The sequence below is a fragment of the Aptenodytes forsteri genome, unplaced genomic scaffold (assembly GCF_000699145.1).
Source record: "Aptenodytes forsteri isolate BGI_AS27 unplaced genomic scaffold, ASM69914v1 Scaffold266, whole genome shotgun sequence".
Taxonomy (NCBI): domain Eukaryota; kingdom Metazoa; phylum Chordata; class Aves; order Sphenisciformes; family Spheniscidae; genus Aptenodytes; species Aptenodytes forsteri.
In genome coordinates, this window is record NW_008794109.1 from 1,015,231 (window position 1) to 1,034,798 (window position 19,568).

The 19,568-nt window shown below is 43.6% G+C and overlaps 1 protein-coding gene across 10 annotated transcripts in view; it reads right to left on the reverse strand.

Moving 5' to 3' along the window:
• The window catches only part of CELF4 (CUGBP, Elav-like family member 4), a 703,102-nt gene that overhangs the window by 239,341 nt on the left and 444,193 nt on the right, over positions 1-19,568 (reverse strand). For 2 of the 10 annotated variants that reach the window (XM_009275290.1, XM_009275240.1), the window contains exon 4: positions 9,922-9,934. The exons of the other annotated variants lie outside the window; for them this stretch is intronic. In XM_009275290.1, the coding sequence (XP_009273565.1) occupies positions 9,922-9,934 (13 nt within the window). The remainder of the gene's footprint in view (positions 1-9,921; positions 9,935-19,568) is intronic. 10 annotated transcript variants of the gene reach the window in all.

A 19,568-nucleotide genomic window follows, 5' to 3' on the forward strand; every position in this document is an offset into this window, starting at 1 on the left:
GCTATCCTAGGGAAATCCCAGCTGGAAAAGATGGTTCTCACTGTCTTCTCCCACACAGACAAGTGTACAGTCTGCACACAGGGACCACTTATGCACATAGGACTCTGCTCACCCTTGGATGTATACACTCAAAGGACACTTTGCAATCTCACACTAACAAAGCCCACTTAGGCTGGGGTGGGAGGGAGAGGGATAAAAAGTGAGAGGGATCTGTACCCACAGAGGGCCCCAGCCTGTGAAGCACATGCTGCAATTTGGAGGTTGCTTTGAGTACCCACAGGCACTGAGTGTCTGAAGCCAAGCGTAGCTCTGGCTTTACACTCAACTTCTCAGGCCTCTTGCAGGGTCTCAGCCCCTTCCTATTGGCAGAGCTGCCTGCATCCTCAAGCAAAGTCCTGGGCCTGAACAGCACCTGGCAGATGAGGTGAGGTATAGCCTACATGCTCTGCAAACCTTCCCTCATGTTTTGTCCAGACCCTTTGCTAACTGACCAAGAGGATTCTGACACCCCAAAGGGATGCAACTTTGGAGGAGCAGCTCCAACCCTGGGAGGCATGCAGGCAACAACAGGCAGGTGATCACACCGCCAAAGCATGGGTCGGGCAGCTTCCTGATGGAGGTAAAAGGGGACAGTCTCACTGAAAACACTGGTTTTGTGTTCTTTTATCCCAGCTGAGGATCCAGTCCATTATTTCCAATTAGGTTTGATGGAGGATTAATCCAATCTCAAGTGTCAGTTTTCTGCCCCTTGACAGCTGCTTACAGCATGACGCGTGTGCTGTAACCTGCTGGCCCACCTTACCTTTCCCTTTATGAAAAAATGTCACGCAGAGTCAAGCTTGCTAGAAATGAAGACAAATGAAAATCATCGGAAATCTCTTCAGTAACTATCCAACAGCTTTGCTGAAAGGTAGAAGGTTTTTGCTTTCCCTTGCACACACCTGTTTTAGGTTGTGGGGTTTCATTGTGTGTGACACACACACACACACACACACATCTTCTCCTTCATCCCTTCTATGGGGCGGTGAGATAATGCAAATAAATTGCTCTGCCTACTTTGCACAAAGGTTTACATATTGCTCTGTTGATAACGTTTTTGGTATGCCTAATAGATGTAAGGGGAAAATATCTGTCTGTATCACTTCTAAAGTTTGTGTATTATCTAACTAGCTCACACTGCTTTAGAGGTTTTAAGCCCTCCGTAAGAAGTCCTTTTGCCTGTGAATCTTTTATGTTACACCTAGGTGTCCTCATTATAAGGGCTCTACTATTTGACAAGCAACGCTTGTCTCTACAGTCGGTGATGAACACAGCATGACAGGCAATGTGTGCCTCTGTCCAAGGCACTGAATCACAATAAAATGGTAAATTACTGTCTGTCATAGCTAGAAACTGCAGTGACTAATATCCAATTCCCTATTCTACATAAGATGAGGTGTGTGTGTGGGGGGAGGGTGCGCTCGTTTGGTGGTGGTGGGAAAAGATAGTGTTACATTCCTTTTTATTGAATCCTTGCAATTGAAAATGTACCTAGACACCAAGAAAAAAAGCAAAAGAGGGGTTTTAGCAGGAGGAAAAGGATTAATTACTAGCAAATGGCATTATCGCTAGAATATTTTTGGACAGCTCACAATTTGTTATTGTTTGGCGATCATCAGGATAGAGATATTTGCAAATGGGATTCACTCTTCTCACTCTCTGGCAGAAATACGGAATTCAGTTTTGATTAAAATGCAGTAATAATTGTGAGTTGGACTGTGTGTCACTGCTGCTCAGAAAGGCCCCCATTAGAGAAGCCTCTATTTTAAAACAAGCCATTCATCATTGGAGTATAATTTCCAGTAAATATATTGTTTGTTCAACTGTAATGCTAGAGATAATGTTTAACATTCTCCCCTCATATCTCATTATGAAATAATTGATAGCAACATGGTCATTTCTTTTCATTTGTGAGGCCTTTTTTGTTGTTGTTTTTCTCCCCCTCTTCCTTTAAGGCAACCTCTTGAAACAATCAATATCAGCAGTTTCATAAGTGTGATACAATAAATAAATCTGTAAGACAATGACAGAGAACATCCTTATTATAATAAATTTACCATAAATAAAACTGTGTGTGATATTCCTAAGAGCCATTTTACATGAATGCCTTCAAATTTTGTGCAAGGAGAGAGAGGAAAAGAGGGGGCAGGGAAGAAAAGAGGACAAAGATGTGTATTCAACAGATCGCTTCATTCTCAAAATATATTAAATTTGGCTTGCTGTATGGAGCATACAGAGTAAACTCCTCCCCCCTTGCAGAAATACACTGTATTGTTTCGAGTTCTTTAGTTAATATTGGCCTGGATTGTCATATATGACTGGATTATCTGCATCCTTTTTTAATAAGATACATTACTACAGCAGAATTTGTAACTTACCTGTTGTCTCACAAAACACTTTTGGAGTCTGTCTGTTGAAATATTGTAATAGACCAAAATTAATAAGGATCAGCTGCTTTTGCCCCTGAGGTCCAGCTTTGAAATGATCCAGCAAGAACATACCAAACTGGTTTAAATATCAACACAGGTCTGAAATGTAGTTTATACCCTGCTTGGTACAGTACAAAAATTCCTATTTTGCAGTCTTTTCCTCTCATTTTATATGCCACAATCCGGCATTTCATGTGAGCTTGAATTTTCAGAGAAAATTTCTCCTCTCCCTCTCCTTCCCATCCCCGCTGGCTTTCAGTAAAACTGGGACTCCATTGAGATTTGGCACCCAGCTGTCTCAAGCCTAAAGCATGTGCTTATTTAAGTACATGCGTAAGTGATTTGCTGAAGAGGAATCAAACATATTGTTAACCTTACAGAGATGTCTTCTTTGACTTTGAACAGAGATGCTTCAGGTGTCTACACAAAAGACCAGAAGAAGGAAAGGCAGATTTTTATGCAAGACTTGCAATCTGTTAGGATTTGATATTGGTACTGGGACACTGTGGTATGGAGGTGGTAAAATACAGGCAGACACAGAGAAAATGGGCTCCTCTGAAATTTTGGATTGCTTAGATTGAAATATTTCTTCTTTGCTGGAAGTCTTATGGTTTCCTACTGACTTGTGCCGGTGTTATCTGAACTTCAGAACTACATTATTTAGGGGAAAAAAAGAAGAAATAATACCTGGTAGGTGGTATAGTTTTGTAATTAATAGTAATACTTGGCACTCAGATGTCACTTTTCATCTCCAAAGCACTTTACATAATTAACTAATTCATCTTCACCATCCCTGCATGAGATTGAGCTTTTCACTGAGGCAGCACGGGAGCTCATGCATTCAGGACTGACATTGTTCATAGAGCAATCAGGCTACGCAGATGGGACCGCTTTTGGGTGAAAAACAGCTGACCTGTCCTAAGGACAGGGCTGCCTTAGGACATTGTGCATGGATATGTGCTAAAGGAGTATTTACTTTGAAAATGTTGGCATGCAGTTCCCCAATACTCACCCCAAAGCTCTGCGTACCCATGCAGAGAGGGGTGCTGTGCAGAGCCTGTTCTAGCGACTCCCCTCTCCAGGGCTGTCCCTGTGTCCTGGTGACTCCCTGGCCCTCTGAGTACTTGGGCGGCACTGGGGATGGGTTGCCAGTCTCATCAGTGTCTCCACACCTATAGGACCTACATATCCATTCAGAGACATCCTCTGCCTTCAGTGGGAGCCGGTGGACACAGGGTGCTGCTTGGTCCAGCTCTGTTGGCAGAACCTGCATGTGAGCAAATCTCCTGTGAAATCTGCCTTTCCTCGTGTTTAGATCAGCACCAGCATTTCTAAGCAAATCACAGCAGTGACAAAGGGCACCCTGCAGACTTGGCTGGAGGCTCCTTGCTCAGCAACTATATTTGCCGACATGATTATATATTTTCTTCTACATTTTTTTTCCTTATGGGATGACGGAACTTTTCATCAGCACCCAATTCAAAGCACCTTGAAGTCTGCTTTTCTGCCCTTTTTTCAATGGTCTGCTCTTATCTATGGGCCAAATACAGATACCTCCACCCTCTCTGCAAACAGCTCGGGAGAACTGTTTTAGTCCTGCCAAAAGTCCAGACATGTAATGATGACTTCAGTGGCACAGGTTCTGACCCTGCACTAGAGATCATAACAGGCATCTCCTAGTGCCAAGCTCTGGGGAATAAACAGAGCAAAACAGTAGAAGCTAGTTTGAGGGGACAACACAGGGCAGAAAGCCCATGCAGGCACCCTGCTGCCTTCTCCTTCTTCCCCATCGATGTAGAAAGCTCAGAGAGAAACAACTTTTGTCACAGGCTCCCTAGCGTGGCACCAAAAATTAGGCTGCATGATCTTCCCGCGGGTTTAGGCATGTGCTCTGCTGAATGTGGGAGGCGATTAGCTTTTTTCTTGGTGCGTGGCCGTTTACACGTGCATGGGAGGGGTTCTCTGCCAGAAGGTGATTTGTCAGAACTTGCAATGAAAGTCAAACCCTGCAATTAGAAGGAGCGGCTGTACTTAAAAGAGAGATGCAGAACATCCCAGCGCGCGCTTGGATTTATCATATTGAAAGAACACAGTCCTCTTTCTGCGCAGTTGCAGTTTTTGATAAACGGCCTGCATTAGGACACCTCAAAGGTGCACTGCATCATTAATTACCAGGGTATATGCTGAAAAGGAAGTTAATAAAACTTGTCTCTTGCATGGAAGTGAGAAATCTTACTACCTGATAATTCCTGATGGAAGAAGATGTTTCTGAAGCCACACGTGCAACCTTGTATAGGTAATAATAGCAAAACACTCAGGGGAGTCTTTTATGTTTGAGGATGTCATTTTTCTTTTTGATTTATAGGATACTAATGGCTTTTCTTTTTTTTTTTTTTTTTTTGGATATTTTTTTTTTTTTTTTTTTTTTTTTTTTTTTTTTTTAGTAATTGCTGTAACCAGTTTCAGCACACACATCTCTGAAACAGTTCTCAAGATGTGGACTGATGGTATTGATGAAAGGTAGTTAGATTGTACTTGCATTTCCATATTAGATGAACACAGCTATAATAATTCCATTTTGATGACTAAAGACATGCAGCAATCAAAAAGGGTCTTGTTTGTTGAATGACATATCTATTAGTTTATTTCTAGAGGATTTATAATTATTGAGAAATTTCCAACACAATGATTTTACTTGCAGGCTTATGTGTTAGACTGGAACAGCTTTTCAGAAAGTGAATCTAACAAAGTGATTTCAGAGAGAAAAACAGAAAAGAAAACAGAACAGAATAAAATGGGACAAATACGAGTCTTTCTGGGAGGAATGCCAGCCGCTAGCTTCGCTATTATTATACTGGAGAATCTTATAAAACTCTAGCCATTAATAACGGGCTGCTGCCAGATATTGATAATTTATTCAAATTGTAGGTCTGGATTTGAGGGAGCAGATGTTCCTCATGCAGACACTTTCAGAAAATGAATTCCAAAGACACAAAATAACATTCGGTGCTATCAGTAGAGAGGAAAGGCAGTATTTTAGTTTGCAGTCAACATCTGGACTGCCTTCTATTTTTATTGCCTCTCTTGCCCCTGGTTCTCTCCTACCCATTCACTCTTACCACTGGATGATTCTGTTGCTCTTCTTCTTTGATGTCAATAAATAAATAAATAAATACTCTGTTTAGTATCCTGCTTGTGTTAGACTATATCACGACTGATTTCACTAGGAGTAATGGGACCTGACCAACTTCCAATCACTTGGAGCAGGAACAAAGCCTCCAAACAAGCCACCGATTGGGAAGAGTAGAAATTCATTCTGATCCGGAAAAATTCCTCTAGTCATTTCAATGTTTTGAGGCTGCTCTACCCAATATGGGGCTTAGTTTTACCCTCCAGCAAATTCACAGATGTTCTCTCTCTCTCTGCCTTGCTAGGCTGGAGAAAGACTGGGTATTCATAACCCCAAAATCTCACTGGCACAGATGCTCCAAATTGAAGCAAGCTGTTCTATCATCTTCTCCAGTTGTTGGCCGCTCCATTCGAAACCATCCTAGACATGGTGCAACAGAATGTGCTGTGTGTCCAAAAACTGTTAAACATATTTCCTTGGGCACAGTGACAACCGTTGATGAACACTAAACTGCAATGCTTGCTACCAGCGGTCCTGTTCTCTCCAAAAAAGAAGCCAACCTCTAGGACCAAATCCAGAGGTCGCAGTGAGATCATGTTGTCCAGATCTTATCCCTGGGAGGTCACTTTGCTTTCTACAGATCTGTGTAGTTCTGTACTGCTTGGAAAGGTAGGTAGGCCCAAGACTGCCAAGGGAGCTAGGATGGTGGTCTAATTTTCAGCACTTTACAAATAATTGTACAGACTTACATTCCCAACTAGTCCCATTTTATAATTCCCATCCATTTCCAGCTAATCTCATGCAATAACTTGTCTTCCAACCAGTCGCACATTGCCATCTGTCTCTGCTCCTGACTGATCCCAAGTTGCCATCTGCCCCTGGACAGCCTTTTTTAGCTATACCCCATTTGGAGAGGTACATAAACGATGATGCTCAGGGGTGTCAGTCCTTCAGACTGTCTAGTCCAAGCCTCTGACTGACATCTGGCTTTCACAGTATGCAGAGACTGAGACACCCTCTTGACCCCCCCACCCCCACTCACACACACAGCCTTTGCAGTAAGTGTCACAAAGGATTGTTTGCAAACAAGGGGAACCAAAGATGGATTAGTCCAGGGAACTACACAACAGGACATGGGATGTACCAGGGAAGCAAAAGAATAGTCACAAGCAATTTATTTGCAAAGGGTATGCAGATGCCGTTGTGGGTCACTGCATACGCTGAATAATCCTAAGACTAGTTAAGAGTCCCTCTGTTTGCTTCCCACTGCCCTGTGCCCATTGTCCGTAATGACAGACATCCAGGGAAGGCTTTTGCGTGGTAGGAAGCTAAAAGTGATTGTGTCTAATTTCCCCCCAAAGCTTGAAGTATGGCTTTTGAGACCTCTTAGTGAAGAATTCCCACTGCTTCTGAGGCTGTCTTGCTTGGAGGCCTGTTCCCTTTGTGGGAGAAACAGAGCGTAGCTGTCACAACATTCTTCTGGGGCAAATTGTCTCCCTTTTGTCTTCCCCATGTTTAGATGAGAGCAAAAACCTCCAAGTTTCACTGTGACGGGGAATGGAGTTGTTAGCTCACTTCCCATCCTCTGCAATGCTGCTTTGGCCTCCGATGCTGCACTTCCCATGCATGACATGTGGAAAAGAGTGGAAGGATCAGGGCCTAAAAAGTGTCTCTTAATTTTTCCTCTGCCCAGATACCAGCTGCCACTAACTTTGCAAACTTTATTGACTGCTGCTATGTCTGGTGCTAAGTATCTTCAGACTTCATTCCAAGTAATGGGAAAAAAACCTGAGGGGCAATCAGCTAGTTCCATGATGAATGAAGCCCATGTCACTCAGAGAAAATGAATATTTCTTTGCAATAATGACCAGATGGTAGCAAGACTCAGATCCAAATTAAAACATGCATGATAAATGCCAAGAAAACACAGAAAGACAAAAACCCAACCTGGAGTGAAATCTCTCTATAAATCTTTCCCCCCCTACAACACAGGCACTTCTAATGGGAATTAAATTATTAAGAGATGTTGCAAGGAGAATACAAATGTGAGAGTCTTCCTCCTTCTTGGAACTTTTTGAAAGAGTATTTCAGCACAGCCAGCTGGCTTTTCTTTTCCATATGAGACAGCACTGGGCTGAATGGGATCTTTTCATGTAGAAGCACAGGCAAAATACTAATCTAGAAAATAAATTATGCATTGGAGTTGGCATAGAAATAGGATATATTTTGCCTCCTGCAGAGTTGACCTATGGAACTCCTTGCTGCAAGAAATTATTGCAGCTGAAGGTCTTCAAGGACTTAGAAAGGGGGTAGTATTTGCAGATAGTAATACCATTCAAAATTATATTAAACAGAACAAATGTGGATAGTGGTTTAACAATATCTTAGTTCGAGGTGGATGTTAAAAATAAATTAATGGTGTTAGAAAGAAATGCTCTTATGAAAAGTGTGGAGTCCACAATTTTTCTGATGCTTTTTCGTGAGGTATGTGATATTTGAAAGTGCTATGATCACGACAAAGGACAACAAGGACTGCTGGAGCTGATCTAACATGGCATTTGCAGGGATATTTGAAGGAAGTCTGTGTTTTGGCATCCTCCTGGATGGCTGCTGGGTGATCCAAACCTAGCCCTTCACTGTCCAACCAAACAATACCCTCAGAAACCTTATTTTTAACTGTCTGTTTCTGATCCTGCATGATCCCTTCTATGTCCCCTTCCTTCTATTTGCAAATCTCATGGTGATGCAAAATGGATGGTCTCTCAGGGGGCTGGCTGGCTCCTCCCTGTCGGCACTGACACCCTTCTCCAGCACTAAGTTAATGAGAGATATTAAATTACAGAGGCACACGCACACTTTGGAAGAAACATGGTGTTTAATCCCCCCAAACTGCCAAGCTCTACTTAAAACCGATAACAAATGTTCTTCCCCAGCAAGATGTGATTAGCTTTTATACCTGTGCAGATTGTACAAACACACAGGAGGGAGCTTTTAAATATCATTGATTTGCCTATTTGAAATTATTAATTTCAAATTCGGCTAGAACAACCTTTGTTAAATTACACTGTGCCAGTGGGAGTTAGAGGACCCACAAGTCTAAACTTAACTTAAGAATGGGAGGGGGAAGGGCTAAAGAAGAAGAAAAAAAACCTGAAACAACTAAAAGTCCATTTAAACTCAGTAGGTTTCCAGTTAATTACATTTTCACACCTATCCCAGTAGTTACAGATATATTTATAATGTATGCCTGCCTCGGTGATTACTGAATACTGCATTCTCCACGGACTCTATGAGCCAGGATTTCTTTCCTACATCTAAAAGACCTTCCGTTTTAATTGCAGTCACATCCAAATACCGTCTGGGTTCAATTGTAATGGCTCAAACTAATTTCCTTCCTTCCCCATTTGTCCCCTTCTTTCCCCCTCTCTTCTCCCTTACATAAAGGGAACGACTGGATGTCATGTGTGGAGACATCACTGGTATCTGGAGAAGCTTGTTTGAAGATGCACCCATCGTTTGGCTGCGCAGTGGAACAGATCCACGCGACTACTCATCACAGCATTCCCACCCCATCCTCACAACATATCCCGTCTCACTTGGATACCGATACACTAATTCTTCTCCTCCACAGCTCCTTCCCAGGATGGGAATGCACCCTTTCTCTCTCTAAAGGATTTCTCCTCCTTAACCCTGCGTGAGGTAGGACTCTGTGATCTGCTCTCCATGTTGTAGGTCCCACAAGAGAGGCCATGGCTGAGATTCAGCCCGTCATCACCAAGTTACAGGTGGTGTCCCACGGCTCTGTGGAGTGAAACAGGCTCCTCCAGAAGTCAATTGCCCTGTCTTGTTTTTAGGAGGAGGTGAACTGCCATCTGGAATTACCTTTTCCTCTCTGCTGGCTCTAAAGAGGGCCTTAGGTGACTAGCTCAGTCACAAATAAAATTTCATGATACCTAAATTAAACCAGATGACCCCCACCCTAAGAGACTTGCTAGGGTCATTTGAGGACGCTGTTGCAGAGAGAAGGACTGAATGTCAGTACACCTCAGGGAGTGAAACCAGTGTTACTGAACCCACTCTGTATCTGTGAAGGGTTCCTATACCTTTGGGATGGAGGAACAAGGAGTGGAGACAGAGAGTTAGTTCTGCAAATCCCCTCGACTACCTCTTCCTGTGGAACGAACAATTTTTTCTGAGCTTGTGCCCTCGGGCCAGAAGTCCCCAGCTCTTCTGAAGAGCACTGGAGAAGAGCCCCATTACTGCACTCCTTAGCCTGTAGGCATTTGGCCTCTAAATATCCTGCATATTCGCCTGAAGCCATACGAACAAGAACTTCCTGCTGGAGTAAGGGGTTCTGAATGACAATGTCAGCTCTGAAACACCAAAAGCTTGCAGCACAGTCAAAGGTTTCTCAAGGGCTCTGTAGAAGCAGTTCCCACAAAAGCTAAGGTCATCACAGACTGCAGCCATCTTTCAGCTGTAGAACTAGGGATGCTTCCTCGGCTTGCCTTCTCTACTGCACACCTCAAGTGTAGACATTGAGACAGCCTTCAAAAACAAACCCAACAAAACCAAAGTGATCATGTACCTAAATTTGCCCTGCTGAGAAGAAAATGACAGAAGAGGCTGCACTGGAGAGAAACTGGTCACATCGCTTAATGCATGACTGGAAGGCACACTACTACGCCGGTGCTGAGGATGGGATGAAAACCTATCTGGAACAGAACAGCACTCAAGAGATTATTCACAGCCGCAGCATAAACAGTGAAAATTTACTGGAGTATATAGACCACCCAAGTGTGCAGCTAAATGAGCTTCATAGTAATGGAATTGCCATATCCCCCTGAATTGTACCTCAGTAAGGCTACCCTGCTGTTTCAAAAGCAAATTCAGACTAGATGGTAGGAGCCCAGGTGATTAGAATACAATCCATAGGGAGAAGATAAACCATGTAAGTTGATAAGGATAGCGTGGACTGCTCTGACAGAGCAAAAACAGTGTGAGCATTCAAGGAGACAAACAGGTTGTGGAAATATGGCAACGTTACAGCTAAGGTTGCAGAAACACTCACCTGAAGCAATATCATACTATCTGAAAAACCAACCTATGATTGCTGTAAAAGGCAGCTATTCATCTGGTGTCGATCAGCATAGCTCCATTGATGTCAGCCTCTTTTCTCAGTAGTGTGATGTGCTGTTTCTTTGCTAATATAATGCAATATAATTTCACACTTTTTTAAACTTCAATGGAGTTACACAGACTTCCACCAAGTAAGGGTTTGGTTGACAACCTTATTATGATGCATATTCAGAAGAAGGCAGAGTTAAGATTACAGAAGCAATCTTAACCTCCTTTCCTGATGTCTGAGTGCTCGACTGCAGAGCCACAGCATTATTGTAGTGTGGTTTCCTCCCAAAACACACCAGCCCCTTCTAACCACTTCCATTTACAGTCCTCTCCCTGCATGTCTTGAAGAGCCTTATGAACGCAACTGAATGCAGCCTCCCTACCCAACTATCACAGCTGATCTGCAGGTGGCAAAACTGATGCAGTAAAATGTTGGCTGGTTCACAGAGGTCACACAGGTTGCCTCTTTTTCTTACTGATTTTTCACTTTCTCCCTGATTATACTTTTATCAACAGCAGTCAGCATGAAGCCATAGCCAGCAGTTTATTGTTCCTAGGGGTAGTTCTAGAAGCTGGGGAAGGTCAAAACACCATGGTTGTCTCATTGTCCAAGGAGGGAGGCTTGGGCTCAGGTGTTATGCTCTGGTCGTCCCTATTGTTTTGCTACTAGTGTACAGAACTGGCATGGTGCTAGCCCTGGCCAGCTAGCACTCTCACAGGCAATACCTGGGCAGAGTTTGGGGGGGTACAACAAGCCAGGAATCTTTCCCAGTAGGAAAAATGGATGATGCCAGCTGGTTTTAGGGAGAAGAGTATTTCTAGATGTGTGGGCGTGAGTTATGCTAGTTCACTTGCCTGCAGAGCAAGAGGAAGTCTGGGGCTAGAGTAGAGGTAGCTGCTCAGATATCCCTCTCCTGGCACTAACATTCACACAGTGACTTTATCTTTTTCTACCCAGAGCTGTTTTAAGTGAGGCTCCTCTGCTAAGTCACAGGGACAAAGTCCTACACAGAGTGCTTTGCAAGGGGGAGGTGCCTCTCGATGCTGAGAACATCCTGCTTCTGAGATGCTGGTCAACCAAGGGTTGATTTTGGTGTCCCGGATGTCAGCTTATAGCTCCTGGGTGTTGAGGCCAAGAGCAGCTGAGCAGGAGGGGGTCTCCCTCTGGGGACAGGGCTCAGCCGCTCTCCTTGGCCCTGAGTGCTTACTCAGCAAAGGAGGGGAATAGGAGGTGGGGAAAGACAGCAAGGAGGGAAAGCAAAAATAAACCCTACAAAACCAAGCAAAATGTTTTCCGTTCCTGTCAGGAAAAGAAAGATTGGAAATGACATCAAGTCAACACTCATTGATTCTCTTTTGTTATGACCATTATATAGAGCCTTCCAATCCCTTATGTTTTCCTGACTGGCAAATGCTGTCTGAGCACCTTAACCCAGAGTCTCTGGGCCAACCTCTCCCATCTTCTCTTTTAAAATTATTATTATTATTTTTTTTTCTCCTCATTGTTTTTAAAGCACTCTCTATATAACAGTTGTTTTTCACATTAAATAACATCAGATGAGAGCTCGCCATAGTCGGAAGAATGAAACTGTCATCTCTAATTTGCCTGGCAGAAGCCGTGTTGACAGGAAGTTGTCTGTGGTTGTTTAGAAATAAAATAATGCTCTGAGGAGAAGTGCAGAAACTTAATAGGACTTTAAAAACAACAGGAGCCATGGGGACTGCAGATGGTTCCTAGGCCTAAGGACTAAATAAACAATGATTTTATAGACAAGAATGTAGCCTAGGGGAGATGGCCTCTAAAGAGATGTTCACACATATTGTGTCCAACATCATTAGACTGCCCGGTGGGAGCAAACGTTCGGCAGTTAAAGACATTTTGAAAAGGAAAAATCAGCCTCAAAAGATGCTTTAAATGAACAGGAGGTGGAAGAGCAAACTGTCTGAAGAACTTCGCGCAGCTAAATGACTCACCAAACATCTGTCTCAGGGACCAATAATTTGAAACTGATTGACTTACTGGGTGTAAAATATATAGATGAATGTAGAGGGGGGGGGAAAAAAAAAATCCGAAAGGGAAGGTGGGATTTGCTGAGGAAAACAAGAGATGGGGCTTGGTGAGGAAGGGGGGTCGGGAGGGGGAGATTCATAAATAAGTAGCAATAAAGGCAGCGGGGATGAGCTCTTTCAAAGGTCCAGAGCACAGCTCACATTCTATCTCCCTCTCTGAGGTTTCATTTTAGCCTGGCACATCCGAGTGCAGAGATTAAAAAAAAAAAAAGACACAACCTGATATTCACTGATTGAAAAAGCAAACACAAGGACCAGCTTCGAAAGGGCTCCAGCGCTGCGATTTGGAAAATAAGGGCCTTGGAACACCAAGTGCAATCTTCTACCCAGGGCTGCTAAACCCTTTTTGCCAAACTATTTACATTTATAAGGCCTTCAATCATGTGGGTTTTTTTTTCCCTTTCCCCCCTTCCCGCCCCCCACCCCACCTCCTGCCTCCCTCTCCTTTCTGCAGAGCGCTCATTTCAGACTCGCCCTTTTGTTACACCTGTTTGCAAGTGGGTATTTTGCAGTTAAGTTCAGCTGGCCTCTTCATATTTATGGCTTTCAAGACAGGCAGAAGGTGGGGTGAGGGGGAGAGCTGAGCCAGGTTTTTTGTAAAGAGGTGTGGTAAATTTTGCATATAGCATTTTTTGGCCGGAGGGTTTGTTACAAAGGAAGGAATGTTGATGTTGCAGCTGCTGCTGGAGAGACCTTTTTCTGCTACGGATCAAGAAGAATGGTGAAATCCCTATTGTGTTAAAGCCAAATCCTTATTTTTGTATCTTGATAGCTGTATATATAGATCGGTTAGATTCCAAACATTTTCTTACATTAATTACCTGGGAATAAGCTTACATTTCTAAAATAACAAATTGTTTTATAACTGGAAAGATCAGGATTTTTTTCTTAGCAGCAATATCAAAATACAACATTTTGACAATTTTCTGAGATATCTGTCTGGATTTTTTTTTTTTTTCCCCAGGTGAAAGACACTGTTTTCAATGATCTGACATTTCCTAATAAACTTAGCAACAAAAGAAGCCACCCGAGCCAAGCAAAATACAATTTAGTGGAAAATTCCCAATCCTCTCACTGGACAAGGTCTGCTTTTGTTATCCAATCTTACTTTTTAGCCTTCCCCTGGAGTTGGAAGTTTAATTGATATGAACCAGGTTGACCTGTTTTTTTGCCCATTTGAGGGTACTTGGATCATATTCTGTGTCCCTTGAAGCAGTGGAAAAATAGCACCAGTGTTCTTGAAACTAACAGGATGCTCATCACCTTGGGTTTGTAAGACGAACACCAGATAAAGAGAATCAATAATCTATCTCAGAGCAGCAAAAACATCAGAGCAAGCCCTTCCACACAACCCTCAAAGGCTCACAGTGAGTCACCATCAGCAAATGCGGATCTTGTTTATGCCTCTCACGCTATCAGGATAACACACTAGAAATAACACTGCTATTTAGATCTCGCGTAGCGTTTGTAGGAGGAAAACAAGCCTCTCAAAGCTCTTGGCGCAGGCAGCTGAAGCATCACTATCCCCATTTTGCAGACTGGGCAAAAGTGGGACCCTCAAGAAGGGTCTGGGAGTGAAGCTGGAGACTCCTAATAAGTAGCTCAGTGCCCCACCACCATCCCATGGGCCCCTCTGCTGCCCATGTCACCAAAGGCATCGGTGGGAAAACCAGCTTTGGCTACAGGTACTCAGGGTGGACAGCCATTTCAAACACTCATTTTTGAAAGCACCTGACCCGTTTCCACAAATACTCTGTTCCCAGGAGCCAGCTTTAGCCATGCCAGGACAGAAAGGGTGATTCCTAACACTGAAGGTCCAAAACATCTCTAGAGAGAGAGAGCGAGTGGGTGCTCCTGGTTCAAATGGGCGTTGAGGAGCAAGATCAGTTCTGCCCCTACTACTCAGTCACCGTCTCTGCATACGACCTTCATCTACTCTCCTATGCCAGTGTTTTCAAATGTGGGTCCCTGAAATTAAATGCCTGAATCCTTATTCAGACATCAAAATAGTTGGCCTTCATCTCAAAGTTGCTAAGCAACCATTGCTCGTGCAGAAGCCAGCGGGATCTGCAAACACGCAGCGGTACCATCTTTGACAAGCAGGTCACTCCTCTGGTCCCTAAGTGCTGAAGAAGGTTGCTGCATTTAAACACCTGAGGATGAACTTTCTGACCTTAATTTCTTCGTGCCTCAGTGTTCCCTTCTATGAAATGGTTATTGCACCTCACTGAGCATGGGGATCTCTCCTGCAGTGTGTCTGCAAAACACCTCAGACTGATTGGGTGAAAGAAATTGCAAGCAGGAAAGAGGCAAAGCAAGGGGACAAAGCAGATAAAAGCAAGTGAAAGCCCTGACACACAATGATGTGGCATTGGGGCGGTGCAGGGCATAAACAGCTTTCATTTTTCTGGGGCTATGCTGTATAATTAAATCCTGATATTAATAAATGACACCTCACAGACAAAGCCCTGCTAACTTCATATGCCCATGCAGAGTCTTATAATAGGCATTTGCAAAACCAAGTGTGGGGGCTGGGGTGGAGAGGTGGGGGCTTGCAAGCAGTCATGAAATTCAAAGAGACTCCAAAAAACATCTGATGGACAGCCTGGTCCTGGGGTCTGGTTAACAGTCAGGTTTATTTGCAGCTGGGCAGGCTGACTGGCTGGCATACCAACCAAAATGCAATGTACTAGGACAGTTTGTGTCTGAGGAGGGGAGCACGACCCCTAGCCTGCTCCTTTGCGATGTATCAGGTCAAGTCGAGGGCTGTGCAAACATGAATGCATTAGTCTGGCACCCTGAATACCTGACTCAGGTTCAAAATGGTCCTGGCCTATTGCAGTATATTAAATAGTGACCAGAAATTGTCCCTGCCACTGAAGCTTGGTAATTCATATTCTTATACTGTTATAATGGCCCATGGGGTGTATTTTTGTCTACATTACCTAGTATTCTGCTAAACAATCTCCTGAATAGTTAGGAAATTAAGATAGGCCAAAGACCATCCTCAATGTGCAGTGTGGATATGAACACCCTGTTTTGGAAGCTAAGAGACTTTGGTAACACAAGGTGCTCCATGTTCGTTGGCCTCAGCAAGTGGGAGAGATCCCAACAACATTTACTTTAACAGTCAGCAGAAAATCAAGAATCTGGACATCTCTCATCTAGTCCAATCTCCTGAATACCCCAAACTGAAATATTTCACCCATCAGCTTCTGCGTGCAACTTGTTTGAACCAGAGCCTCTCTTTAGAAGAACATTCAACAGCAAATTTTGTCCATGGTTTCTTCTGTCCCCAACACTGCTTTCACAGGTATTAGTCAAGCGAGTCTCACAAAAACACCTATGAGGTCATCTCCTGTCTTTATAAGTATTTCATAGGGTTAGGAGAGGGAAAATGCCCCACAGTTCAGATCAAGTGGAACCTCAGCAGAACCAGGAGCAATGATGAGGTGTAGGGATTCATAGTCTGCTCCACAGCACATCTCTGGTGGGTGAAACTCAGTCCTGCGTGGATGAGGAGGGTGGTGTCTGGTATGAAGTGGAAGGGTGGGAAACAGTAGACAGTGTGGTGCACCATGGTCAGTAGCGGGTAAGAAGAGATAGCTTTGTGGCAAGAAATGAAAGGGAATGAGGGACATTATTAGGGATACTATTATGTCTGTGCCCAAAGAAAAATCACAACACTTGGAATTTGGTCCATCCCAGACAGTCCTGGCCATTTCAGTGGAATTCTTTTTTCCTTGCTCATCCAGGACTTTTTCCAAACTCAGAAATTCCTTCCTTGTTATTACCATTTTCTGTCTGCCTTTGCCATGTCTACCTTAGACTGAGTTTAAGAAGTTCAGGAATCTCAAATAAATGAATACACCACTATTTCAAAAGTGCCAGATGTAAAGGAAAAACTGTGTCTGGTGGAAGAATTTGGAGCAAATCCTTACTGTTTGCAGACTCCGAGTCAGGAGTGTTCAGGTGCTTTCTTGTCTGTAGCTCCAGCTCTCTGGCCTGACCCCACTCCTCCCCTCCCCTCTCTTCTAGAAAGTAAGAGAGATTCTGATGAGCAGGGTCAGGAGGAAGCTGTGACATATAAAATGGCAGTCTCTGCCAGGCTGTGCTTGCACAAACAACCCCCTGGTGCTTGTGAGGGGGAAAAACGTGGGAAGAGAGAAAGCAGAAGCTATAAGCAGCCTGGCTATTTTCAGGTCCTGTTCCAGGCAAAACTGGTACTAAATTATTTACCAACCAATTGTGTGAAGGAATCAAATCCAGTGGCATCCACATGCGGCACTCATAACCTACTAACTGCATTAATGCAGCTGAGGATTAAGGGAGATTTGAATCAAAGTAATGGGAAAGAAATCATGTGCTGAAGTATTTAGATGTAGTCGCTTTTCATGCTGCCTTGATGCCTAGGGACTCATCTTCCCCCTTTTCTGGCAAGTGGCTGCAGCCAGCTACTAACCATCGGTGCTGACAGCTTCCAGCTCAGCCAAGCTTCCATTTTGGAGATCGAATTTGCAGAGATGCAGCTGGGTCCGGGAGAAAAAAAAAAAAAAAAAAAAAAAAAAAAAAAAAAAAAAAAAAAAAAAAAAAAAAAAAAAAAAAAAAAAAAAAAAAAAAAAAAAAAAAAAAAAAAAAAAAAAAAAAAAAAAAAAAAAAAAAAAAAAAAAAAAAAACACAACAAGAAAACAGACAAAGAGAAAGGAAACTAAAATAAACCCCCAGTGCTTTGGGGACTATCTGAATTAGTAGCAGGGGGCTGGCAATGGGAAGGGGAAGTCTGTTAAGGGTCTCCCAACTTTTCCCAGATGATTCTGCTAACCAGCCGACATCTTTTGCTGGATTGGTGCCTGATGGGATGGGGAAAGGAATCTGAATAGCAATAAGGCAGAGAGCTGGAGCAGTTAGTCTGTGAATGAACAGCCAACTGCTGTGGTTGTGGAGACAGACAATCTCCCCCTTGAATGGAGGAGGAGGAGGAGGGAGAGGATCTTATGATTTGGGGAAGAATAGAGGGAATTAGTGATTGTCTCTAAGATGCCCTCCTGCCTTTCACTAGTACTAAAGAGCTGCTAAACCAAAGCAGGCTTACAGAGCTGCAAATTTAGTAGCCTACCTCCAATACTGATAGGCTATACCAGTGTTGCATGGTGAAGGAGAGATCCAAGCATGGGATCTCCCATATCTTTGCTTTCTGCTGCAGAACTCACCCGTGCTGAGGAAGAGCTGGAACAGTGAGAACCTGGGCTGGAGCAAGTACAGCACAACAGCAGCCACAGAGGTGAGGATTTAGGCCAATACTGAGTTACCTGGTAAATATCCCAGCATGCCATCTTTCTTTTTTTTTTTTTTTTTTTTTTTTTTTTTTTTTTTTTTTTTTTTTTTTTTTTTTTTTTTTTTTTTTCTGGTGGGCAGGGAGAAGTCCAGACTTTGGAGTCAGGCAACGTCTTAATGCAGACTCAATGCAGAGGATCCACAAATGGGTGTCAGAGGAGCCTGGCTTTGAGAGTGGGCTTCATCCCATGGACCACCACCCAGACACTGCCTGGAGTGATGTTTGATGACAGTGGTGGCAGTGAGGAGGTTTATCTCTGCAGAGCCCCTAAACCAAGGACACAATCTGGCCCTGCATAGTTAAACTCTGGAAGTCATCATGCACTCAGCTCACACACGGCCCTTGTGTTACAGAGACAGGGAAACATTGGCAAAGGCATCGAGGTGTCATCTCTTCTGGGAAAGTTACACTGGGATCTTTTTAAGCTCTTTTTGGACAGCAGCCACTAGAGATGGGCAGGACAAGGGAGCTCTGGTGAACTGCTTATCTGAAGGACACCAGTCCTGAGCATGCAGACCTGCACTCCGGGGCAGCCCAGGGTTGAGAGATGGGAACAAACTCTCACTGAGCCATGTTAACTGCAGCCTTTGTAAATCTGAGCCTGCAATCTTTATTCACTCCCAATACCCTATGTAATGTGAGTTTTTTGCATAGCAATCAATGACACAGTTGCCAAGGGTAGCGTTTACTCTTGCCAGTAAAAGGTGGCAGGATCAGACCTTAATGGTGGGAGAGGAAGAAGCCAAGAAATGCATGCTGGAGTTGAAAGCTACAAAAATAGCAACTAGTCCGGACTTCCCCCAAATCCAATAGTAAATGAAATCCAATGGGACTTTTCATTAATTTCATCTTGCAAATGTTTCTTTGCTTCTCTCTCGTGACAACTCTACAAGACAGATCTGTCTCTTGTATTTTGCATAGATCAGGAAACTGAGACATGGACAGGAAGGAGAGGGACATGACTTGCTCTGGATAGCTTGGATTCAGACTGGCATCTTAACCTCAACCTTGTCTCAGGAAGATGCCAGATGAACTGACTGAAGTCTCAAGAGTTGGTCAGTGTCAGCTGAAACCAGGACTGCCTATGGGATGAGATAGACACATTGTAGTAACTGGGTGTAGGGAGAGCTGGGAGAGCTGTATACGTGTACCTTTACCTAACTATATGCAACACCAGCTATAACAACAGATCTTCCAAACCACCCAACACCCCTCAGAAAATCCTGTTTGAAAACTGTAGTCCATTCCTGTCTGTGTGAATGATTAATGCCATGGCCTTGCACATACAGACAAGGGCTCATCAATTTCTTTAAATGGTGATGGCTCTCGAATGCTTCACCTAATTTCAATGAATTTGCAAACCCCATTTCGTTTTACTCGAGCCTGTCCCCCAAGGGCTTACGTTGTGCAGTTTCTCCGAAAATGTGTGCTGTTTTAG